This window comes from Neolamprologus multifasciatus, chromosome 23 (assembly GCF_963576455.1).
Source record: "Neolamprologus multifasciatus chromosome 23, fNeoMul1.2, whole genome shotgun sequence".
In the NCBI taxonomy this organism is placed as follows: Eukaryota; Metazoa; Chordata; class Actinopteri; order Cichliformes; family Cichlidae; genus Neolamprologus; species Neolamprologus multifasciatus.
The window spans coordinates 29,730,556-29,757,611 of NC_140460.1; the positions used below are offsets into that span (position 1 = coordinate 29,730,556).

At 40.9% G+C, this 27,056-nt stretch overlaps 1 protein-coding gene across 5 annotated transcripts in view; it reads right to left on the bottom strand.

Moving 5' to 3' along the window:
- Positions 1-27,056, bottom strand: part of LOC146491935 (voltage-gated inwardly rectifying potassium channel KCNH7-like) — a 79,041-nt gene that overhangs the window by 17,559 nt on the left and 34,426 nt on the right. For 3 of the 5 annotated variants that reach the window (XM_085150593.1, XM_085150594.1, XM_085150597.1), the window contains exons 4-10: positions 15,111-15,590; positions 14,476-14,496; positions 13,728-13,751; positions 12,831-13,045; positions 6,193-6,618; positions 521-752; positions 258-425 (exon numbers count right to left, since the gene is read on the bottom strand). In XM_085150593.1, the coding sequence (XP_085006719.1) occupies positions 258-425; positions 521-752; positions 6,193-6,618; positions 12,831-13,045; positions 13,728-13,751; positions 14,476-14,496; positions 15,111-15,590 (1,566 nt within the window). The remainder of the gene's footprint in view (positions 1-257; positions 426-520; positions 753-6,192; positions 6,619-12,830; positions 13,046-13,727; positions 13,752-14,475; positions 14,497-15,110; positions 15,591-27,056) is intronic. The other 2 variants (XM_085150595.1, XM_085150596.1) reach the window with 2 other exon arrangements.

Below are 27,056 nucleotides of genomic sequence, written 5' to 3' on the forward strand. Positions count from 1 at the left end.
TTCATCTCTTCATATACATAACACCTACCTTGGGAGTTGCTGCTACTGCCAGAAATGCACAAACTGACATCCTGAATGTGGACTGTGAATCCTTTATGTTCCAATTATGCTATATCAGCAGGTTTTAACAGTGCATTTATTTATATTAAAAAAATACATTGGATCTTTCATGTAAAATGAAAACAGTACTAGTTTCAGTGTTTGGCTTTATGTCTTTCCTAACTGTCTGTATGTGCTGTCATTCAGTTATCACTCACATCCAATGAGCATAACACATATGGAAAAGATCTTCTCAGAGTTGGTGTTGGGGGAAACGTTCCCAAAGCCCACGCTGGTCAGACTGCTGAAGGTGAAGTAGAGTGCTGTGACATACTTATCTTTGATGGAAGGACCTGAGCTTGGGTCACTGTAGTTGTATTTTTTCCCTGTAAAATGCAACATAATCATTTTTCTATCCTACTTTTAAATTCAGCTTTAAAATAGAGAACTAAGGGAAGGAACTATCATCAACAGACATTACCTATTGACACCCCCAGGTTGTCCAGCCAGCCAATTTTATGCTCCAGGTAAGGCTTCTCCACATTTCCAATTGCGTACCAGATGCAGGCCAACCAGTGTGCAATGAGGGCAAAGATGCACATGAGCAGCATGAGGACAGCAGCACCATACTCTGAGTAACGGTCCAGCTTACGGGCCACTCGTACAAGCCGTAGGAGACGGGCCGTCTTTAGCAGACCGATCAGAGTGGTAGTCTGGAAAACAGAGGAGTGCACGCTCACTTAAATCTATGTGTTTTAAATACTCTATATGTACATGGTACAATGTGCTAAAATATGTGATACAGGGTGTGATGGTAGTTTACTCATGTCCTTATTCTACTGGGTGATAAATCTGGGGATGTGCAGGTATTCAGGGATTTCAAAAAAATCCTACTATTTAAAACTTCCTTTTTTTTTTTCTTTTAGGCTCACGCAACACAAATAGAGGTCCTGAACATTTGTAATGTTTAGTTATTTATTTAATCTCCAACAGGGACCAGTTCCCTGTTGGAAACAGGGAACTTGCAAATTGATAAATTATACAACACTCAAAACATGGCTAAAAGGCGTTTCTCTCGTCTCTTTTTATTTATCAGGGGTTATAAATGAAAGTCTTGAAAAACTAATAATGGCTAATAATATCGGTCTGCAAATAAATCATTTGGGCTCTAATAGTTATTGGTCCATCAGTGATTAGGTTCACTCACTGTTTAGTTAAGCCTATAAGTGATTCTGACCAGTGTGTAATCTTTAGCTACTGCGTTTTTCCTTCCAACATTTGTGAAAATATTCAGCATCCCCACAAAGCAAAGTCAAAATTCAAAAGTTAAAAAAGGGATCACAGGTCTGATCAAAACACATGTGGGATGGCAAACTTCAAGTATGTCACATCTTTGCAAGCAAAGAGAACTCATTATTTGTCTACCATTTGTTTAGGGTTGGGTTTATGAGAATGTTCGGCTCATTATTACCGACTCAAAAACATATGGTGTAGCTTTTTGCAACATACAGTATTAGATCATTCGTGCTGGTATAAGCAGATCTTTCAAGGTCTCAGCATCCCTTGGTGTCAGCACAACTTCCCTGCCTCAAGCTCTACAAATCATAAAATGTCAGTAAGTATCTGGCTTCTTAACTGGCATGCCAAAAAAGCGTATGACAGAAAGGAGGTTGCTTTGGTGATTCATCTGTTGGCAGATGAAAAAAACCCAACAACTTTTCAATAACTGCATATGATGATGGCAAAATTAGCTTAAAAAAACAAAAAAATATCAGCAGCTTGGAACCTCCATCAAAGTCTCAAAGCCAGTGTGCCAATGTGTCCCCATTTTTGACACAATGAATACAGTGTGTAACGTGAGAGTGGAGCGGCTATTAGTGTGGAGCAATCTGTAAACACAGTACAAGAAAATGCTAATAGGTCCAACCACTCCCTATCACACCTGGCAATTATCTTAATATCCTTAAAGAAGCACAAACCTTAGTAACTGTGCTTCGTCACTTCTGTGCTTGCCTATTGTTTTATTACCTCTTGTGCAGGTGAAAGCAAATACGACACTGATTATTCAAAGCACTAAAAGTAAGAAGGCGGCTTGTTGTTTGTTGTTTTGTTTTGAAAGCAAATGACTGATGAGAAAGAGTGCGTCTACATCATGGTGAGGAAGAGTGCTGTAGCTGCTTCTGATGGGTCCATTAAAGAGCCTCCATTCTTCCAATCTCACCCCTAAATCACAGCCATCTGTCATTGCAGTGTTCCCTTTCAGTGACAACACAGTGAACAGTGAATGAATCTTGTATAGAAACAGATGAGCTTCAAATTATCCAGCGTGCAAGTGACTCCGAGTCACCTGCACAGATGACACAGTGCATGCTGTATGATGTGTAAAATTGATTAAAATCTTAAAGTAAGTTGAATGCATTTGGGGCTAAGAGTGAAGCTAAAGCTAACATTAGGAACAAACTATATGAAAAATACCCAGAAAATATCCCTCTGGTCATCTTCCACTGTGGCTTTGCAGGCTCCCCTGGCCACTTTTAAAACCCAAGAGTCAACCAAGGGTGGGATATAACTTTCTGTCTTCAAAGTGGTCACATTCTTTCTATCTGACAAGAGCTCTGCACGGTACAGAACAAGCCAATAATCACCCAAATGTTTCCCTTCTTCATGTGATCTATAAAGAGAACATATTATCCACAACTATAGTACTGTCTGAGTGAACAGTTGCAGAAAAATTTCAAGTACAAATCTGTCTGTTCTTCCTGTGTGCACAAGCGAGACTGAGGGGGCTGCCTGTTACAACGAATCTGCCTCCTTTCTCTTTGTTTAGTGCAGCTGTTGTTGCAGGTTTTACAGCATAATGGAGTTGGAGTGCATTTTTCTACAGTCTGCTTTAACCAAAGGGAAAACAATGCACATTTACCCTCTGAATGGAGACAGAATATGAAGCTGGGAAGCAATCCATTACACACGCCTCACTTGATTTGCATGAAAATATTCACAGGACATCTGTTATAGAAAAGAGGATTTGCTTGTGTTGTTCACTTCACCTTAAAGGGTTAATTTAATATTTGTAATCATAAATGTCTCTTTCAGAAGGGCAGATACAGTAACATGATCAACTTTGTGGAACTGTCATGAAGTAGCTAGACACACTGGAAGCACAGTGTTTATGTAAATTTACTACCAGGCACAGAAGAGATGTATGTAACCACCCACGCACCCTGACATTTTGGCTTTGTTCCGAGTTTACAGTGGTCTGCCCAGAATTTCAGGTAAATGACATTTGAATTGTGGTTTAGGTTCACTTTTTTCCTCCATAGTTTGCAAATGTGTCAAATGTGGGCACTATATCCATGTGAATGTGGACATAATATGCAAACTATCTGATCTTATCACAACAGGACATTGATATGAAAATGATGGAGGAGTTGAAACAAGTCCTGCAGGCAAAAATCAAAGCCACATCATTTTCTTTTGTGTGCCAGCTTGCAGCCAAGTCCAATCAAAGCAGGATATCACCCAGGAATATGCACCCAATAAAATCAGCAGAAAAGACCCAACAAAACTGGAAACCACATCTGACACATTGTCAGATGTGGTTTCCAGGCAACAAAAGTGCATGAAATTAAGGCTAAAAATAGTTCCTGTTTCTGCACAGTCAGCTAAAATAACACACCTTAAAGACCAGAGCTAAAAATGTACATGGATGTGTTATTTTCAGCTTCTCTTGATTGGAGGCGGTAAAAATACAACTTTTTTTTTTTTGTCTCATCCTGACACTGTGTGCTGTGGACGCAAATTGTAAGTAGAACACATCCTGTCACTGCACAAGTCATTTGGCTGTATGATGAGGACGTATGTTGTGCTGTGGTGTCGCTCAGCTGTCTGCTCTTTTTTCCTTGCCCGCCACTCACTGGTGGCCTGTAGCCATGTACTTCCTCAAAGAAACACACACCTAATGGTAAATAAAGACTTGGCAAACCAGTAGGCTGACATCAGATCAGGACCTTGCTCTTAATACACACCTTAATCCTGGATATATCCTGATTTTATGCGTGTTTTTGAAGGTATTGCTTTGCGTATCGTGGAACCTGGAATTTTCACACATTGCAATGGACTGCATTGCCAGATTTGCTCCTGGATTGATTTGAACATGTAAGGAAGGGGCTGGGAATCAGACCCGCTCTAGAAACAAGAGAAATGCATGTGTTTGGGGCAGTAAAGGATTGGAATATTGTATTTTCTTTAAAATGTTTTCTTACTATTAAATATTAAATGAACCTTGATGTATGTAATTTTATTTTGGAGTGAAAATAATTAAAAAATGTTTCATTTAAACAGATTTTTTTTGTATATTCTCATGCTAGTAATTATGTCCTCTGCTGCTCCCCGTTCTCAGCAGCGGGAGTTTGCTATGCCATCTCCCTCAGACGTACAGTTGCTTGCAAGCAGAGCTGTTGGGCAGGCCCAGACCTTTTTAAAAGATTTGGATGGCCTGGGGCCGTAGAGTCTGTCTCTGATGAAAAGAGAACGGAGGGAAGCAGATGCGAAAACGAAGTGTCAGATTGGTTTGGGAGTCTAAGCGTTCAAGATAACATCTCAAAAAAAGACTGCCCAAAGTGTAGCCTGATGACACAGGGGTAACTAAGGCAGGACAGATGCTCAGCAGCTTCATGTTGTAAAAAAAAGAGTTCTTTTCAATTTAGGTTTCACAAAGCTATTTCAGGTAAAAATGACCCCCCCCCCCCCTACTCATTAATCTACTGATTAAGTTTATTTAAATGTGTTCTGTACTTATTTAAATGTGACTCTGCACAAAGAGTCAATCTGTATCTAAGAGGACAGAGAGGATATTAAGTACAGCATTTTTAAAAATTCCTTTGGACTTCTCTATCCCCAACCAACCCCGGCAGATGGCCGCCCCTCCCTGAGCCTGGTTCTGCTGGAGGTTTCTTCCTGTTAAAAGGGAGTTTTTCCTTCCCACTGTCCCCAAAGTGCTTGCTCATAGGGGTCATATGATTGTTGGGTTTTTCTCTGTAGTATGTAGGGTAGGGTCTGCCTTACAATATAAAACACCTTGAGGCGACTGTTGTTGTTATTTGGAGCTGTATAAATAAACTGAACTGAATTGAATTGAATTGGAAGAATGTGTGTTGAGAGATGGACGGAGTACTTTAAGAAGCTGCTGAATTATGCAAATGAGTAGGAGAGGAAGTTGGAGGAAAGTTAGTGAATCTGGAAGTGCAGAGGATTAGTAAGGAGGAAATTAGCAGGTTAAAGAGCATAAAGGCAGCTAGTCCAGATAACATACTTGTGGGGCAGTGAACTGTTTAACTAGAGCATGTAATACAATCTTGTACCGATTTACAAGAATGAGGGTGATGTAAGAACTGCAGATGGATAAAGCTGATGAGTCATGAAGCAATGAGAATGAGTTGTAGAAGCTAGGTTAAGAAGAGGGGCGACGATCAATGTGTAATGTGTATGGGCTCATGTTGAGATGGGGTTAGGGTTAGGTACAACAGACGTGATGATTGCTTTGAGAGTATTGATGGAGAAGCATGGAGAAGATCAGAAGGAGCTGCACTGTCTTTGTGGATCTAGAGGAAACGTAACAGGAAGGTATGCTCTGGAGAGAAGATGAATGAAAGTCAGTAGAAGAAGTTAGAAATGAGTGAAATCAGAGAGACGGACTCATGGACATATTGAAGGATATGCAGAGGGTTGTGTGAAATAGGAGGATACTAGGGATAGGGCAAGATGAAAGCCAGTGAGCTGCTGTGGTGACCCCTAAAGGGAAGAAGAAGAAGGACCATACATACTATTGTTACTGCTGAACTGTAATGACCTCAATCACCTGAACGACATTCACCTCAAGATGAACTGAGATACTAGTGACCATAGTGTGTAGTGGTTAACACATTTGCCTAACAGGTAAAAGATCCCTGGTTGGAGACTGGGAGAGGACACAAATAGGGTTGGATGAACCCACCAATGTTATCTCGTGTTCTAAAAGACCTTTAGAGTGAGTTGTGATTTATTCTGTGCGTTCAAGTGCTTTTCTTGTAAGGCAGTCAGATACTCGGTCATCACTGTCGTCATCTCCAACTCTGCCTGGTTGATAACTGACTGATAAATGAAATAAATCCTCACCTCATCAGATCCTGAGCCAAAGATGAGCAAGTCAAAAGGGATGGCAGCCACCATGTCTATGAGGAACCAGCCTTTAAAGTAGTGGATGGCGATCTTGGCTGGGTGGCTGACCACCTCCTCATTGGTGTTGACGTAAGTCGTCCTAAAATTTATAAGGATGTCCACTATAAACATAATGTCAACTATCAGATCAACCACATTGAGGGGCGAGCAGGAATAGCCACACTCCCGTCTCCTCTGCTCCTCAATGTCATTGAGGAGGAAGGCAGCAGAGTAGGGGGTGAAAATGGCCGTGTAGATGACCAGCAGCAGGATCAGCCAGTCCCAAACTGCTTTGAATGGACTGTAGTGAAGAATGGTCCACTTATCCATCCGTGGTGTCTGGAGTTTGTATTCAGGAAGCACATCGGCGCCCAGAGAAAGAACCTAGTGAAAAACAAAGAGAACTTTTACAATTTTACTGCCATTAACATTTGCTATCTGTGTTCAAATACACACACATTTTGGGAAATAAAAGTGTAATACGGTGCTTTTTCTTGCAGATTCTTTGCAAATTTGTTTTTATTGAGGACTTCACTGATTGCCTTTGCAGTGCCTGGGAGAAGCTTTCAATTTCTATTTCTGTCTTACGACACCATCAGCAATATTTTCAGAGTAAAGGGTCAGGTGAAAGGATTAAAATTTTAACTACATGGACATTTCAAAGAGTCTGTAAGAAGATTTGCATCACAGGAAATACAGGATGAGCATTGTTTTTGATTAAGAGTCAGATCTTCTTCTTATTTGCCACTTTGAGTCTCTACTTTGTGAAGGTGCAACAAATCTAAGAAGTGCATGCACTTACCAATCTTAAATATGCTCTGTTGTTTGAGAAAATTAGTTAAATACAAGAAAATTTGAAAATATTTACACTAAGCGTTTGCATGTCTGCTCTCTTACATTGCTGGGCATGCTAGTAAGTGGAATTGCATACAGTCATGGTGATAAGAAAGCACAAGTTTAAATATCAGTACATATTAAAAATCAACTTGTCCTTAGCAGCTCTTAAAGTAAGGTAAATATAAAGTTAGATGAATAATTATTAAGCTAAAATGAAGAAGCAGTGTGCGAAAAATTATAGTACACAATGTCCACAGTTTGGACTGAGAAGAAAGACGGTTTGGAGTAAAGGAGGCCATTTACGTCCACTGTGACAAACCATCGAGGTGACCTCTACAGCTCATATGACGGTGGGGTCGGGTGATGCCTTGTAATGTTAGAGGTTTCACACCTTTGTTCTGGAGGGGGTAATGTCCCTGCCTTTTTTCACATCTTGGTTCATGTGATAACCCGCATGATTAATAGTGGGTCATTGACCCTCAGCACCACCCCCAAGGCGTTGGTGTACGGCAAGGGTAGGCAACTCGAGGCCATGAGGGCCGGTGTCCTGCAGGTTATAGATGTGTCCTTGATCCAACACAGCTGATTTAAATGGTTAAATGACGTCCTCAACATGTCTTGAAGTTCTCCAGAGGCCTGGTAATGAACTAGTTGTTTGATTCAGGTGTGTTGACCCAGGGTGATATCTAAAACCTACAAGACGCCCTTGAGGCCTGGAGTTGCCCACCCCTGGTCTGAGGGTTAAGGGTTAATTTCCTGGGACTCTCCATCAGTTGTTTTAAAACTGAAGAAGCCTCTGATGACAGGAGGAATATCTCCACTATCCTAAAGAAGTCACTGTGGCTCAAGTTTTTAAAAAGTTTAGTTTTAATTAAGTTTGAAATCAAATTTGCTATGAAAAAGACAAACAGGCTATGAGAAACAGAAGCAAACAGACGAAGGTGCATGTGATCTGTCAACCCCACATGAAAAAAACAAAACAAAACTCCTGATTCTCCAGCATCTGTGGGAGAGTGCCAAGAAATTAGACTGTAAGTGATAACATCCTAGCAATGACATGCCATATTTTATGAAAGAAAATTTAGGATAAGATGAGATAAGGAATACTGGAATATGTTTAAATGAAGGTTAAAACCTACATCAATGTTACAGAGCACATGGAAAACAAATGGCCACAAACCTCATTGAACTAAAGTAATGATGTAAACAGGTAACTGCTGCTAAAGGTGGTTCTACAAGATACTGAATCATGGGGTGTACTTAGTTTTATTTTGGCTTTGATATCATAAAGACAACATGTAATCAGTCATCAATTGTTCATCTGAAATTTTAAGACCTGATAAGGACTTTTTTAATAATGCCCTTATACTTAAAGCTGTGGAATTAACAAAATGTATATTTTCTTTAGATTAGGTCAAATAAAATTCAAAAGAAAAGATTTATCGCTGTGTGAATAATGCAGCTGTACATCATATAGATTCAGATGTAATGCACTTCACCATTATCTGTCATCCACAATAACATCTTGCACATTACTTTAGGCATGATTTCCAATAAATAAATGCTTCTCCAGTGCCTGTTTACAGAAACTCTTAAAATTGAAGCTTCAGTTGAGGGAGTGATACCTTTTATTATGATTATTTGTAAGATAAGAATATTGTTTATAAGAACAGAAACTGAACATATCAAACCAAAATAAAATGACGATGCATCAACTGCATATGGAAAAATAAGAGCATGCATAAATGTCAAAATGTATCATCAAGACTGGAGGTATAATCCATTCCGGCAAGCCTGAATGTCAACATAATTATCTCTGTTATTGCAGTCACCATATACTACAGAACCTAATAGCTTTTAACATGAATATTAAAGCAGCGTCATGGGACTTTTCGGATAAGAGTCTCAGTGACTTGGAGGTAATTATAGGTGCAGGCAGGGGTACAGCTATTCATCTGAGTGTTCAACACTTCAATAGCTACAAATTTTCATTTTCACTGCTGATTATGGCAGAGGGGGTAGGTTTGATGGGTGGGTGTGCAGGTAAATTGCATGCACTACAAAGGCAAAGATACAATTATGCTGTGATGTATGTGAGTGAGCACGAAACAGAGAATGAGAATGAAACAAGAAGGGAGGGCCTTAAGTGACTTTATTTTGGCATTCATCATATTTTTCATCGCTCCTCTATCGGTGCCCTGTCACCCCTCTATTCTAACCATTGTAACTGGGGAGGTAGGACCGGAGAACAGAAGGATGACGTATAGCACAATGTGGCGTGGTATTAATAATTGAATTGGTTATTAAAACCCCATCCCTCTGTGTGATGAGGAGGGTCAAACGCTTTTACCCTCTGATATGGGATAACCTTTGAAATCAATCAGAAACCAAAGGACAGTCAAAGGGAATGCGCTCTAATATTCCTCAAGCTGCCACTTCATTAAAGCTGGATGCTTAAAGTGATGGTCTTAACTCAGAGTTTAATTACTGTTGACTTTGAAATAACACCTTAGATTCCCATTCTTGTAAAATGATTTCTGTTAGGAAGGAGTATAAATGTTGAGAAAAGCTGACACTTGCTGTACCAAGGACGATTGTGGCCCGATCGCTCACATGATCCCACAACCTGCTGGTAATCCTGAGAAAGTTGGTTGATTTGTCAGAGTGACAGTTCTAGATCAAAGTGTTGTAGACATCTGTTTCTAAATTAATGATCCCATCTTAATTATTTAACCTGGTTACAGTAGCCATGTGCACTTGGTCAAATGAACTCTTTCTTGCTGGTTAATGGAAAGCGCATTCTGTGTGTGTCTCGGTCTCAAGCACAAATAAACATTAACCTTTCCCACAGTGCACACTGAGATATCATTTATCAGTGCATAGACTGTTATTTGACTCAAGATTCCACCTCAGATAACCGCAAGAAGTATAAACTGCTAAGATGCGGTCATTTGAGCCTCATATGGGGATGAGTTCGATATAACGATATATATCGGATGACGATATAAAAACGTCTGTCGTTTCATTTTACACTATCGTTTGTTTCGTGGTGTCGCAAAATAAACCGTTTACGGCAATATTTTTTCATCGTTTTGATGGTCACTGTAGTGGCTATATTAATTTCTTAAAGTTATCTCTTTCTCTTATATTTTATATAACCACACTACTGACGGACAAGCGCCTGTTTTTATGCGTTGTGGTTAGCAACAACTACGGAGCCCCGCTGGGGACATGGGAGAAAAAAAAATTAAGACGGACTTTTGCGAGATCTCGCAAAACAAACTTGGGACCTCGCAAAACTTTTGCGAGATCTCGCAAAAGTTTCATACATCTCCGAAAACGTCGGAGCACTTTTGCAAATATGTGATGTCTTGTAAACCGAGCAGATATCTGACATTTACACAACTACATTCACGCCTCAAAATATCTTAAAAGTGTATATTGTGACCCAGAAAGAGTAATATTACAACTAAGTAGCTGCTACCATTGTTGGAATTCAACTTTTGCATGAAAAAAGTTTTGCAAGATCCCGAGTTTGTTTTGCGAGATCTCGCAAAAGTCCGTCTTAATTTTTTTTTTCTCCCATGTCCCCTGCGGGGCTCCGTAAACAACAACAGTAACACCATCGCCTGTCCGCTTGTTTATGTTCCACATAAACCTTTCACAATAAAGCTCAGGATCCTGTTGAGACTTTTCAAAATAAACTGAATCAAGTGAAAGAGCAGATTATTTACAGATGAGAATTAAAAAAGACGTCAGGTGCTAAAAAATAAACCTTAGACTCAAACGTTAGAACAGGCTTTTCCCCGCAGCACGCCGTGTAATAAATACTCACAAAGAAAACGGCGCCTTTACAACTTATGTCTAAAAATGTATCGTTTCATGCATCGGTTAAAACACTCGACTCCAGCTACATGACGCGCAGCTGGAAACACTTCCCGCAAGACGAGCTGCCCGAGATTCACAGAATTTACAGAAAATGTTACATTTTTGTGATTTATATCGTTATCTGGACGATAGAATTCTTATATCGGATATGAGATTTTGGTCATATCGCACAGCCCTAGCCACACGTGCACTGAGAAGTTCAAAATGTAATAAACAGCCTGTGAGGTGCAAGTCTGCTTTCCTTTTTAGCTGATCAGTTTCCTGGGTGAAGCCACCATCTGGCTGCAGTACCTGTGAGGCGGCCAAGGCCAACAGAGAGTGTATCTGTTCAGATGCTTTAATTATAACTTCAAATAAACTCTGATGAGTTTAAAGTTGCTTTCAAGACATCTTCTGTCACTTGGTTGTCAAAGTCAGGTGTCCAGAAACCCGCTTACCAATCTAAGCTGTAAAGGAAAGTGATAGGATAGGAAAAGTATATTTTACAGTTATATTCTAGGAATTATGAAGCTTCTTGATGCTTTCACCACTCTCATACAGTAGCTCTTCTGAGGTGTTGTATTCTACCACATGTTACCCAAGTCAATTAAAACCATATTAAGCCCTCTCTGACTTTGCACTTGTGTGAGAGGACAGTGTGCCATGCAGTGGTCCCTCTGCCTCTGGCGTCAGTGTAAGGCCTGCAGCCGAAATTGGCTTTGAGCGCAAACAGGGGTCAGTTTCTGTGTCCTCTATCTGTTACACCATTAATTGGCAAAATGCAAAACTGAGACCTAATCAGTAGTTTCAAGCAGCACTGGCCTACTCCTAGGACTACATGAACTTATAGTTCCATGCCTCTCAGTCCTGGCAGGAAAGGTGAGAATGACCTCTTACACTTTTCGTAACTCTAGAAATATAGCCTGAGCTCTGGATGCTGTCTGACAGCTGTAAGAGAACACTTGGCTATCCACCGTGAGCTACAGACACCTCCAATGCTTTACGTATCAGATCCCTTGAATTTCAGTTAATCATCCTGATGCTGACTGAGGGCATTTGGGAGTGTGCATGCAATCTGCTGATAAAGTGCTCAATCTGTCCAAGTCTGATTTGTGATGATCATAAATGATAATATGATGAATGTTATATTAGAATTCTAATATCTCACTGTTCTCCAGTCTGCACAGACTTTATTAGTAAAATCATTACAAATAAATACAGACTAAGGGCCCAACAAGACGTTTCAGTCTATTCCTGATTTTTTTGAGTAGTCCTATTTATGTTGTTATTCTTATTGCAGTGCTGCCTCTGTTTGTGTGGGTGATACATTTGTTTTTATTTTATGTAGGCAAAAACCTTGAAATTACTACTTGTTTCTTCAAGAATGAAAACAGTGATGTAGTATGTTTTATTCCCTTCGCACTGTCTATAACAGTTTGAAGACCCAAATTCACGAGTCCTCAGATGACCAAACACATAGCAAGCACTGTTTAACTGAGGTTGGATAATTCCGAAGGAACAAGGTGATCCAAAAACTAAAACTGGCCTGAGCAATATATGAAAACCACACAGTGGAAAAGCACTGGCATCAAAGGCAGGGGGATGAACACAGCCAGAGAACATACGTAATCAGACAGACTGTCAACTATCAATAGGAATACAGGACTATAAATAAATAGAAAGAATAGAAACTCACAAGGCACAAGTGAAAAAATGAGGCTGACAGGATGTAAATCCAAAGAAAAATTTTTGTTGCGTTTGCAGGTTTTTCTCACAGGTAGTATTATTATTATTTTAAGGATCCAACAGATCATTTTATGCCTGTAATTCTAAATTACAGGCCCTCAATTTTTCTCCCCATTCACAAACTTGAAACTGGCTCACGTCCTTACCTGTGTGACTTTGTCTGTGACATTGTGAGTGCGATCTTTGACTTTTGGGGCGATGATAGTTTTCTCAGAGGATGGAGGGGAGGGGCACTTCTTATCATTGTTTGCCTCTGAGAAGTTGAGCGTGATCAGGGGAATCTTGTTGATGGTGGAGTACTTGTTGAGGTTGGAGTCGGAAGTTGAGCCAAGCAGGCTTGATTTGATTTGGCTGAGTGGTCCTGAAAAAAAGAGCACGGCAGAGGGTGGGTGTTATTATTAGAAGATGCCGTATCTTGTTTTATAGCTGGGCTCTTGTTGATCTGTTATGCACTGTCAGTCGTGTTTATTTAGAAGTAGTTGTGACATGGGTAGTGAGCATGGAGTGATTCCTAGTTTTGGAGTGACTTCAACAACAACACAATACCGAGAATACAAAAGATGCTGAAATATAAACTGTACAGCCTTTCAGAGCCTCTCATTAAAACATAATGAACAACACTGTTGGTGAATAAACAGAATGATTTAATGTGCAATCAGAGAGTGCAAGTTCCCATAGTTTGCCAAATCTAGTGCAGTGAACTCACTGTATAGATAAAATTATGTAGTATGATCAGTGAACACTTTGTAAGTAGAACACAATCATATTAAAAACGGATCTGTGCGATAGCGCTACACAAACTGACATGTGGCCCAATGAGAGTGAGAAAAGTGAAAACAAGAAGTTTGCTAATTCAGCTGCGTGAACCAGCAGAGGAAGGATACACTGCCCACCCCACAAAGCACAGTGATTGAGAGTCAAGGACAGAGAAACAGACAGTTGAGGATGAAAGATTGCATGCGCAGCTTCAGTACATGCCACAGTCAGGATACATCAAAGCCGTCATAAAAAAACAACTGAAAAGAAAAAAGCTGAAGCCATACCCCCAGCCATCCAGGAGCGAGATACTAGCCAACCAGGAGAGAGAAGAAATAGGAGGTAAAGGAGAAAGTGGGATTATGGAAAGGTGTTTGGGACGTTGGGTCAGTAGTCTCGGGTAAAAGCATATCAATAATGTGGCATTACTAGTAAATAGAGCTTGACAGGGGCTCTATCAGTAAACCTTTAGAGGATTAAAAAGGGCAGACTATGATGCTAATGTTGCTATTAATGTGTATTCCATTTGATTACAAAGAGCATATGACTTTTAAAGAACCTGGTTGAATATGTACTGCACTATGCATTCAACATAGCACTGCAACAGTTCAATTAAGCATGTAAACAGTCAGGTTTCTTTCCATTCACAAAGACAAGATCCAGAGCTTGCACACAAGAAAGCAAAGGTTAAAGACAGTAGGAGGCATGATTTCTTAAGCATTAATTTATCCTCTTCAATGAACAACAAGCAGGAGAGAAGTTTAACGTGTTGCTTCCATGCAAGCATGTGCAGACTGTGTTTTCTTTTTAGTGAGCACTTACAGAGGCTGGTTAGGTTTAGGCAGGTCGTGTAGTCACTTAGTGTCTTTCGAGGCCAAAGAACTTACAAACACAGTCATCTGCTGAGGCATTTGCATACAACATGAACCTTTTGTGGGAAAACTCATGCAACAAGCAGGCTTTGACATGTACACGTGTATCATTAGACATGCCGCTATTCACGATCTGAAAATGCAGCAGGTTGCCGTTAGTTACCTTTGATATTGCGACCATTATCTGTGAAGGTGGCAACAGAGTGGGGGAGAAGACAGAAAAAGGGGAGTGGAGGTGAGAGAAGAATTTGTGGGTGTCTATGATGATAAATCGGGGTTGCCGTTAATGACCCGCTACTGTCCCTGTGAACAGTGCATTACAGGGAAGTAGATGTATTAAATGTATCTAAATAGGAATTATAGGCAATTGGAGGAGACTGATTGAGCTGCAGGAAACAGGACCAGTATGGGTCACTTCTACCCTCAACCAAATCAGGACCAAAAGGTGGAAGATCAATACCACAGATTATAGATGTGACCATCTACTGAGGATTCACTAGAACCCCACATAGCTGATATTTTACGACCACAGGGATTAGTCTTAGTAATTAATTAGATCTGTAAATAAAATATCAATTACATTTGTTTCTTTCTTATATCACATCAATTCAACAAATCAATAAACAAGACATCATCAACCAGTGCTGTGCACTTTGCAGTTTAATGTAAACTAATGTAAACTTTGTTTACCAGTTTAAAGCATTTAAAATAAATACAAAGTGATTATTAAGTAATACCATATATACAGTTCAGCAACTGTTGATGCATATCTGAAAATGTATAAAAGGACACTCTTACCTTCACTGGCATGCCGGTCCCTGAACACCATCTTAGAGTTGGACCCAAAGCCTTGCATGTCATGTACTGAAGAGGCCCTGCGAATACTGCACATACTCTCTCTGGAGGCAGTTGGAGTAAGGCCTGGGATTGATGGAGCTGCAATAAGCGTGTCCTCCTGGCTCTGGTTTTGTGTCTGAGCAACGGCCTGGTCCGGGTACATCCGGTCCCAGGGGCCTTTAGGCGACGAGTGGTCCAAAGGCCCAGACACAGGGGTTGAGCAGTGGCTGGGGCCAATGAGGGCACGGGTGTCGTTGGCGTAAGAGGGACTGCAGCTCTCTCGAGTGGTGGGAAGTTGGTAGTCGCGTGTTGCTACTGAGCCGTCACTGTACCGAGGAGAGTCTACCATGACGGCATCAGGGTCTTCCTGGGGCAGAGACTGCTTGCTGATTCCCAGGAGAGGTAAGGCCGGGAGACGGAAACGAAAGAATCTCCCTTTCCCTGACAGAAAACGAGAGAAAAATCAATAAGAACAAGTGGTCGCACTGCCTCTGTTTCTCCTATATTGTTCCACACTTATGCCCCCATGATAATATTTTTTTATAATAAGAATAAGAATAACAACACTGACAAAGTGTCTCAATTCTGATTAGCACATGTTTTTATACAGTGCCAAATCACAACAACAGTTGCCTCAAGATTCTTTATATTGAAGTTAAAGATTTTTATTTTTATTCTGAAACACAAAACTGGTATACCCCAGTCCCCTTCGAAGCCTTCCCTGAAACCGCAGCTCAATTAATGTCCAAGCCATTCACCTTTATCTACTAAAACACTGTCAAACCTCAAATGAGGACGTGGGCCCTGTGAGTGAAGTAAGACTTAAATTTCCAGCATATCAAATTTCACTTGCTGAGTAATCCTCATCTTTAAAAATAATCTCTCATCTGCTTCCCCGCTCCTCTCTTTCATACATCTGCACTCATCTTTCAGTGTTGTATATTTACAACAACTGTACATTTAGCTTGCAGACACTATTTGTGAGACGCTGCACAGAAACAATTTGTTTCTGCTAGCCAAATGTGTACATATTTATTAAATCTGTTGAAAAAAATCCATTTGAAATTACTTGACACTTAAAAAACCTTACTCAATTTAATCGTGATGCTGAGTGCCATGACAAAAACTTTATTTACATCTACACCATGAACGCAGCATAGCAAAAGATGTGTTCAAGGTGTAAGCACGGTGCGGGATTTCATTTTCTTATTACTGAGCAAGAGGTAAACCCAGTCTAGCTATGGACAGAATGGGGACTGTCCATTCAATCATGTCTATTATCCACCTGATCAAAGGTAAAGTAAAAAAAAACGTTTTAAAAAAGTAAAGTAATTTGAGTTTTTCTTCAGGAGTGACAAAAATAGCCCAGAAAATATGAGTATTGTTGCAAATTTTATCTCTAACCTTTAGCTTCTATTAATGGATTGGAACAAAATATTCTTGCATAGATTTGTTTCTGTCAAGCAGGGAACGCCTGAGGACAATTGATATCGCATTTAATGTACAGTGGGGCAAAAAAGTATTTAGTCAGCCACCGATTGTGCAAGTTCCCCCACTTAAAATGATGACAGAGGTCAGTAATTTGCACCAGAGGTACACTTCAACTGTGAGAGACAGAATGTGAAAAAAAAATCCATGAATTCACATGGTAGGATTTGTAAAGAATTTATTCGTAAATCAGGGTGGAAAATAAGTATTTGGTCACCTCAAACAAGGAAAATCCCTGGCTCTCAAAGACCTGTAACGTCTTCTGTAAGAAGCTTTTCTGTCCCCCACTCATTACCTGTATGAATGGCACCTGTTTGACCTCATCATCTGTATAAAAGACACCTGTCCACAGCCTCAACCAGTCAGACTCCAAACTCTGCCATGGCCAAGACCAAAGAGCTTTCGAAGGACACCAGGAAAAGAATTGTAGACCTGCACCAGACTGGGAAGAGTGAATCTACAATAGGCAAGCAGCTTGGTGTGAAAAAATCAACTGTGGGAGCAATCATCAGAAAATGGAAGACATACAAGACCACTGATAATCTCCCTCGATCTGGGGCTCCACGCAAGATCTCATCCCGTGGGGTCAAAATGATCATGAGAACGGTGAGCAAAGATCCCAGAACCACACGGGGGGACCTGGTGAATGACCTGCAGAGAGCTGGGACCAAAGTAACAAAGGTCACCATCAGTAACACACTACAACGGCAGGGAATCAAATCCCGCAGTGCCAGACGTGTTCCGCTGCTGAAGCCAGTGCATGTCCAGGCCCGTCTGAAGTTTGCCAGAGAGCACATGGATGATACAGCAGAGGATTGGGAGAATGTCATGTGGTCAGATGAAACCAAAGTAGAACTTTTTGGTATAAACTCAACTCGTCGTGTTTGGAGGAAGAAGAATACTGAGTTGCATCCCAAGAACACCATACCTACTGTGAAGCATGGGGGTGGAAACATCATGCTATGGGGCTGTTTTTCTGCCAAGGGGACAGGACGACTGATCCATGTTAAGGACAGAATGAATGGGGCCAAGTATCGTGAGATTTTGAGCCAAAACCTCCTTCCATCAGTGAGAACTTTGAAGATGAAACGAGGCTGGGTCTTCCAACATGACAATGATCCAAAACACACCGCCCGGGCAACAAAGGAGTGGCTCCGTAAGAAGCATTTGAAAGTCCTGGAGTGGCCTAGCCAGTCTCTAGACCTCAACCCCATAGAAAATCTGTGGCGGGAGTTGAAAGTCCGTGTTGCTCGGCGACAGCCCCAAAACATCACTGCTCTTGAGAAGATCTGCATGGAGGAATGGGCCAAAATACCAGCTACTGTGTGTGCAAACCTGGTAAAGACCTATAGTAAACGTTTGACCTCTGTTATTGCCAACAAAGGTTATGTTACAAAGTATTGAGTTGTATTTTTGTTATTGACCAAATACTTATTTTCCACCCTGATTTACGAATAAATTCTTTACAAATCCTACCATGTGAATTCATGGATTTTTTTTTCACATTCTGTCTCTCACAGTTGAAGTGTACCTCTGGTGCAAATTACTGACCTCTGTCATCATTTTAAGTGGGGGAACTTGCACAATCGGTGGCTGACTAAATACTTTTTTGCCCCACTGTAACTGATTCACTCAATTAGTGTGAAGACTATTTGACTGTAGTCACACCCAAATAGCATAAAAACAGAGAATACAGTGGATTTTAATGAACCCCTGAGAGACACAACCCCCTGTGACCTTGCGGTGTGTTTTCACGGTGTGTTTATAAGAAAACGTGCTTACATTCTTCAGCATCCCTGGTGATACCTCGCATTTGTTTGCCAGCATCACTGAAAAGCCTACCAACACAGCTTTCTTAAAAAGACCCTGGCAGATCAACACAAGTGCCTGCTCTGCCTCAGGCACAAGTTCAGGCTTCAGTTTCCTTCAATTATTCATAAGGGAGCACATTTGTGGAAATACTATAGTGTGATGTATAGAAGAGTCAGTCTTATAGGAGATTACAGAGAGTGCTTTAATGAGTGACTGATAGCTTCTGGGGAGATGGTAAAAAGTCATATTTCTGACCGTATTGAAACATACGGCAGTTCTGAGGGATGATAGTATAACAATATAAGTTTACTGTAACGCTCCCCACCCCAAAGACACACACCATTCACACACACATTTACTTGGGTTGTACACTATATGCAAACACCATAAGACAGATGCTCAGACTTACAGGTTTTCACATACTGTATGCACTGCAAAGTCACCTGAACATATGCTATCCATATCACAATACTCTCTCAGCCTTTAGTCTTACTGCCATGGCGACACAGTGAAAATCAGTAAACACATCACATTATCATGTCTCCTTTGTATATTTTCTGCAGACAGCTACATTGTATACAGCATACCGACATATGCAAATAGCGGAAATGGTAAGGATGTATTCAGAAAAGTAGAATTAATGTTTGAGTGTTAGCAGGGAGCAGCCCGTCGCTTTATCTACCTCACTGCTTTTTCTACTGGGGTGAGACTGACAGGGAGGAGAGAGAAAAACTAATTTTAGACACAATGCCAATGTCTGTTTGGGTCAGTGTGGTGTGTTTAAATTAAGTCTGAAGCCAGAAGTGATCATCGGCATTTCATTTGAGATTCAGAGCTGGATTGGAAACTCAAATCTGGGATACCGTTCATATTCATCAGGATGAAAACAGGTTGAATCGGCTTTCTTTCTTTGAAAAGCGATTGTGAACAAAAGTCTGTTTCGTGAGAGCTCAGTTCTCTTTTTCTAATCACACCACTGTAATATTACAATACTAACATGTTAGACAATTAATTGTGAAGCATTTCACAATTTTAAGGGCCAACATTGACTGCTAAAAGTGACACGTTACGAAAATAATGAACAATATTACTTGCCTCCAATTATTGTGCATGGAGGATAAGTGGACAATGTATGCCACAGCTCCTTAAATTAGTTCATAATTCAGTCACACAGTCAGCGTGTGGTGAGAAAAGTGCATGTACATTTAACTGTGGCACTGAAAGAGCCAAACGTTTCATGGATATGTTGCCCTTTTGTGACTGCTGTTACTGCATGTACTGTATGCATCTCTTCCCTCTTTACCCCTCCTGTTCGCTCCCTGCAAAATCTCACTGGCAGCTTTACACAACCAGTACAGTGGCCCTTGTTGCTATGATACCAGATAGTAATATTTGCACTGAATATTAATTGGGTCTTCAGATCCCCATGTTGAGGAGTGAAACATCTTGCTGTAATGTGAGCATCATTCAGAGATTACGTTAGAAGCAGAAAGAGAACAACGACCCTCCATGCTGTGGTAAACGCAGGACAAAAACAATGGTGTGTCTTTTTGTCTCTGTCTTTTGTTCTTGAGCTTTTGCTGACATTACATAAAAAAGAGAGTTGTACAGCAGTTAATGTGTTTGCTAAGTGATTTGAAAGCAGATTTCTTTCACCTTAAGAGTTGTTTTCCTAGATTTTGTGAGATCATTATTCTCCTTATATTTTTAGGTTAAAGAACATGACCATTGTTGTAGTATGTTAGACAAATGTTCCAGTATATTTTTGGGGATTAAAAGAATGTGACCATCTTTGGGTTCTGTTAGACAGGTGGGCGCCACCATTTATCTGCTGTGAATGTTTTACACTGTTTTCTTGTCATGTCAGACTGCTTAAATCATTTTCTGAGAATGTTGTGTGCAAAAGACCTTGTGCCGATAACAAGAAGAAACAAACCACATTCTGTGCCCCCACCCTTGTAGGAGGTAGAAAGACAGGGAGCCGAGGTCATAACTTAGGCGCCACGACAGATAAGAGAGTGTGAATGTTTAGGTTTACGACCAGGTGGGGGCCAGTGGAAAGTATAAAAAGCTGTGTAACACGTCACCATTTTGAGACTTGCTGTGACCCTCTTCAGGCATCTCTCCCCATCCGGATGGTTTTTATGCTCATTGTGTGAAAATTGTATGGAAATAAAGGATTGTTGATTGAGCATTTATACACCGAGTATTGTCCTTCCTTCAGCCCAAAGATTCAAAGAACTGGGAAAATTCAACAACTTGGTGCCGGTGACCCGGATCTTTGGTGTGCTGAGGAGGGGCAGATTTGGCCTGTGGTGAGATCGTGGGGCGAGGCGAACAGAGGACGGTCCAAACATAAAAAGGTAAGCACAGCCTGTTGTATTATAAATACCAAATGTGCATATTGGGCTTTCCAAATTAATCTGTTCGCTGAGTTACACGTATTTTCACATTAAATTGTCGGTGTCTGGTTTTCGGCGCAAGATACTAACAACATAAGTTGAGGCTGAATTCAAGTGTTATAATTTTCTAGCAAGATACTAATAATATTCTACGTTGAGACTAGAAATCAAGTGTGTTATAGGAACTGGCTCTAGCAAGATACTAATCATATTCTACGTTGAGACTAGGGTGCAGCCCACTTTTACCCTACATAATTAATTTTGTCTATGACTGGCTTCTGTTGCAAGAAATGTGGAAAAACTTTCAAAAAGCGGCCAAAGTGTAGTATCTGAAATAGAGGTGAAATAGAATCTGGCTTGTGGTGCGCTTGCATTTTTCAAAGGTGAGCTCAGAGGTTTCTGTGTGTGTTTCTGCTGATGAGACGCGCTTGCTGTGTTTCTGTGTATTACTGCTGATGAGACGCAATTGCTGTGTTTCTGTGTGAAATATAAACATGGTGACAGTGACGGTTGATGTGTGAATGGGAGGACATTAGTGCAAAGACACATTTTAGGATCAAAGGTTGATGCCTAGTGGACCTGTGGAAATTGGTTTTGTTATCGGGTGGCTGTAGCTCAGGAGGTAGAGCAGGTCACCTACTGATCGGAAGGTCGGTGGTTTGATCCCTGGCTCCTCCAGTCTGCATGTCAAGTATCCTTGGGCAAGATACTAACCCCAACTTGCTCTCCGATGCATCCATCGGAGTATGAATGTGTATGAATGTCGTTAGAAAGCACTAAGTATAGATAAAGTGCTTGTGAAAATGGGTGTGATTGGGTGAATGAGGCATGTTGTATAGAGCGCTTTGAGTACTCCGGGAGAGTAGAAAAGCGCTATATAAGAATCAGTCCATTTACCATTTACCATTCATGGTGTTGGCAACCCCCCTGCCTGTGGATGCGCAGTCAGGTCCAGCGGCGTCTGGTTTGCTGAGGTGGTGACTTGGGGACTGAGGACTCCCGCATAGCCACAGAATAATATTGAAAACGTTTGTGTAATCACGGGTTTACATTTTATTCTGGATTAGAACATAGAACAAGACACATTTTGCGAACAAAGGTTGAGTTCTAAGAATAGTCAGAGAAATAAGGTTAAATAAGGTTAAAAAGGTTAAAAAGGTTGAAAAAGGTTGTATTCCTCGTTTCAGTGGTTGAAATTGTTGTTTGCCTGTCCCCTGACGAGTGTTAAATTAAATAAAGAGGGTATTTGGAGCCACATAGAGATAGACGGGCTGAATTGGGTGTATTACTCTGTGGTGTAAAAAAAATTAAAAAAAAATAAAAAAAGGAGAGAGAGAAAGATAGGACGGTGTAGTTTGTGTGAAAGCGCCGTTAGAGTCGGCGTCTCGTCTGAAGTACGGGAGTCAATTAAAGTAACGGGATAATTTGTGTATAAAAGTGTGTTTGTGTTGTGCAGAAATTGCGGCAGGAGGTCGTGTCGTGAATTGTTGCAAATTGTGAAGTCATTTTGGAGGGTTTAAAGGTGTGTAGTGGTGTGAAAATGTTGGGTTCTAAGTCTAACATAGAAAAAGGAGGTGTGCAGGGTGAGTGGAAAACTTTTGAGAAGCAGAGAGAGGAGTTGCTGAGGGCGCTGCAGGTCATGCGACCTGGGAGTGCGCCAGAGAAAATATTAGAGGTTGCAGCTGTGGCAAAGGAGAGTAAGGAGTTGTGTGATAAAGAAGGAGTGATTGTAAATATAAGACGTCTTTGTAATATAATAGAGAGTTGAGTGTGAAACGAGGCTGTGTGTGACGACAGCGCGCTGCGAGCTAGTTTAGACGGTGTGTGAACATGCAAATGAGGTGGCTGCTGTGAAGCCCACAGAGGACTTACTGTTTAGCGTGTTATTGAGTTTTATAAGTATGATTTGCAAATAATGATACATGCCTGTAATTAAAACGCCGATTTTGTTGATTATAATATTATAAATACAGTTTTTGAATGACTGCGGTGAATGTTTGATGTTTGCCTGGGTTTTGATATAGGAGAGATGGCTTGGCGGCTGCTGGGGGTGAGTGTCGGTGGCCGGAAATCTGCATGCCCATAAAAGGCAACTGCCTGACTGTGTGAACTATGCACCGAGAGAGAGAGAGTAAAATCTAGGCAGATGAACTAAATGGATGTTGTAAGAAAAATAGTAAATGAATGCTTTAGTCTCTTAATACAGGTGGATTTCTCTCAACCTGGAGACCTGAGTACAGCAGCAAAAGGATAGATTAACAAAATTGGGACGACAGACAGGCCAAGCTCTGGCTCAAAATTTTACAGCTTGACCTCTCACTTTGTCCTCACCCTGAAAAGAAGCTTAAAGGACATCTTCTCCTCCAGTTATCGGTTACCATCACTGAAAATTTTCAGGCAAGTTTTTCACTGAATTGTTTTTGGCACCATGTGTCCCTGAATCTCACAAGCAAGCTCTAATTCCTGGCTGAAAACATGGAATGCTGTTATTTAAGGTGGGAAATCAAAATTTGGGAAACAAAATTAAAAACACACACAATTAGAGAAATGCCTTGTTGGAGAAAAAGTTAAAATAACCCACCTACAAACGCACATACACGCAATGAAGAAACAGCTTACACTCATGAACACGTGAAGATTTTCCAGCAAGGTTAAAGCAGCAAAACTTAACATACACCTGATGTTAAATGATAAAGTCTATCCACTACTAACAAATAAACTCTCTGGGTTGCAGGACAACAACTCGACTTCAAAAAGAAAGACACTGGTATGATAAACCAGTGATGAAATAATAAATTTAGTGGTTAAAAGAGTCAAATTGTGACATGTTTTCTTCTGATGGATTAATACAAGTGATTACTGAATGAAATAAAATTCCTTTTTTGAGTTATTAAACATGATCTTAAGAATTTTAACGTGTACCTGTGTTGTCATGTCAACTTGGTGGGTTAGGAGTTGATTATATAGTGAGAAAAAACAAAAAACAGAAGGCTGACACAGGGCCTGGCCCCTCTCTGAATAACACAGCCAAAACAACATCATTTTCCTGTTCGTCTGTTTTTGTTTTGGTTTTGTTTTTTTCTCTTTATGCTTGATTACAGGCTGCTTTGTCGGCCCGGAAAGCCGAGGCTGACCTGGACTCCTGCTCTCCCCTCTACCATCTTTGCTCTCCCTTCTACCATCTTTGATGTGACCCTGACCAAATGCTACAGCAGCTGGACCCACAACAACAGCCTGAGAATGGTAAATGGACTGGTTCTTATATAGCACTTTTCTACTCTGTCCGAGCACTCAAAGCGCTTTATACAGCTAATTCATTCACCCAATCACACAAGCACTTCTAAGCTTAAGTGCTAAGTATCTAACATTCATACTCCGATGGATGCATCGGAGAGCAACATGGGGTTAGTATCTTGCCCAAGGATATTTGGCATGCAGACTGGAGCAGCCTGGGATTGAACCACTGACCTTCTGGTTAGAGGCTGATCCGCTCTGCCACCTGAGCTACAGCCACCCAGAATGTCAACAGTGCTGCAGGAAAGAGATCTCATGCAGCGGAGACGGAGAATGTTAAATCCAAGGCCCGTTTCACTACACGGGGGAGATTTCCAGACAGCTTCAGCTGACAGAGCTGTGACAAGACGCCTATTAAGCCCGGATGAAAAGTGAGGCCGAGCAAAAGAATGCTGACCTTAACAACTCTGCATTAAAACTGTGCAGGACAGTGATGGACCAACACGGATGATTGGGCAGCAAAAAGGGCGTGCCAGAGACACGAGGAGTAACTGAGGTCAGGAGGCACCTCAGATTGGACAAAAGCAGCAGAAGAACATAAGCTGAAGGCACAGGTGTCGGGGCTCAGCCAGGAGCTGACCTCTGAGAAGAGCCGCACAGCAGAGCTGCAGAAGCAAAAAGGGTCAAGTTAAGGAGGAGCTGGACAAGGAGAAGATGCAGGACACTGGAGAAAAGGACTGCCTCAATTGGGGCCAGAACCAGTATGGACAGAACTTTGGGCAGCAGCACCAATGGACGCAAACGGACTGAAAAGGGGGAGGCAGGACCCCAGGGCACGGGCTTCAGGCCATGGTTTACCCAGAACACCAGAACAGGAAAGTGATGAACACAAACAAACACACACACAAACACACACATCTACATACACTGACTCAGAATTAAGAGAAACACACATATGAACACATATGCACTCGTTGATTGACTGAGAAATGACACACACACGCACACAAATCGAAATGCTGATTCAATTCACTGAGAAGTGATCCACACACACACACATACACACACACATACACATGTTTGTGCAATGAAGAGTGATACACACACGCTGTTGCAATGAAGAATGCTTTACTAACAAATGCTATGCTGATACACAAAATGCTGCACACAAACGTCCAAATACAGAATTTGTTACAACAACAAGAAGCCATTGATTGTTTATTGGTTAAATGCATTTCATGTCACCCAGAGGGCATTTGTGCAGATTTAGGGGACAGGGTCTAGAGCAGTTTGGTTATGAAAACAATGTCTGTGAGTGATGTCTGTTTATGGCTCAAGGCCTCGACTGAATTGTTTACTGTGCTTCACACAGCCTGATAAGGAGCAGTGGTACAGAGTGAAAATGATGAATTAACGGTGTGAGCCTTATTTCAGAGCGCCACATTTTTGTGATTGAGATTTAATTGAAGGAGGAACACACTGAAAATAAAAAAAGAAAGAAAATAAAAAAAGAAAAGGGGGCCAGCCCTTGGATTTACGTAAGTATCCCAGGTGTATTTAACACAATTGCCTCAGGCTTTAAAGATCTGTACAGAACTCAACAGGAAATCATAGTTTCCCTGTATTTCCTACATTGTTGGCATGCTGGTGAGTGCTGTTGCTTCACAGTAAGAAGGTCCTGGGTGCAAGTCCACAGTCTGGCTAGTTTGCAGTGGTTTCTCTCTGGGTATTCTGGTTTCCTGCCACAGTGAAAAGTCATGCAGCTGTTAGAGCTAGGTTAATTGATGATTCTAAATTAGCCGTGAATGTAAGTGTAAATGATTGTTTGTTTCTAGGTGATAGACTGGTGACCTGTTCGGGGTGCACCCTGCCTCGTAACCTATCACTTTCTGGTGAAGTTTTGGTTGATTTTGGGTTTTGCTTAACACTAGGTTGATTTTATCAGTGAGGTTTGGATTGTTTTCTTTCTCTAAGAGAGAGAAAGATGGTTTTATGCTTGGACATGTTTCCAACGGGCCCCAGTATTTGTTATTGTATGAGTATTTTATTGGTTACGTTTGTTTTTGCTTTTGTTACAGTGCACTGAAATAAGAACATCTGAGAGGAGTGATCCACCGGTGGTGATATTTTGGTATTTTGTGAGTTCCTGATTTAACAAATCAGCTCTTTAATCCAGGCCTGAGAGAGTGAACTTTAAAGCGCTATAAAACATTCTTACTGAAAACAGTCGCAAAGTATTTTTCTCCACATTAAAATGGGCTCTGGAGAAAGCCACTTATTGGGGACAATTAGAAAATGAGAGTCCCTGCCTAAAAAGGATTCAGCGAGGTAATCCGACCTAAAGTTCTTCTTTTTCTTTTTGAAATGACGTCATTTTGCTGAGGGTGGAAATCAAATGCGGCGATGGTTTCCACTATCAGCAAAGAAAGAAAGAATGGATGAATGAATGAATGAATGGAAATAAAAACAAACTGACTGACTGGTAAAAGTGACAAGACTTGACCACGACTCAAAGTTAACCTCCACCTAGACAGGCCAAAAGGGTGGATGAATTTATGTGTTTCTTTTTACAGGAGCAGAAAGATGACAGCAACATCCGAGGTTGCGTGATGATTTAACCTTTTAAATGCCACTTTCTGTGTTTGTGAATCTACCAGGGGTGTGTTATTCATGGGCTTGTGTTGCTCACAGAGATTACTGTGAGAAAGTGTGTATACATCTGCGCAGCGCTAACATTTACATTTTCTTCTCTACAGCATTACAGTTCTTCATGTGGTTTGATGATATGATTTATGACAGAACAATTGGTTGATGTTTGTTTCTCTACTACAGGATTGATGATGCTGTTACACTGTGTTGTTGGGAAAATGTTGAAGGTTACTTTGACGATGTGAATAACGTGAGAAATTTCCTGTGTTGAAACCAGTGTCATTGCTTTTACAGCAGGCTTAATTTTATGGCCTTTTACGGC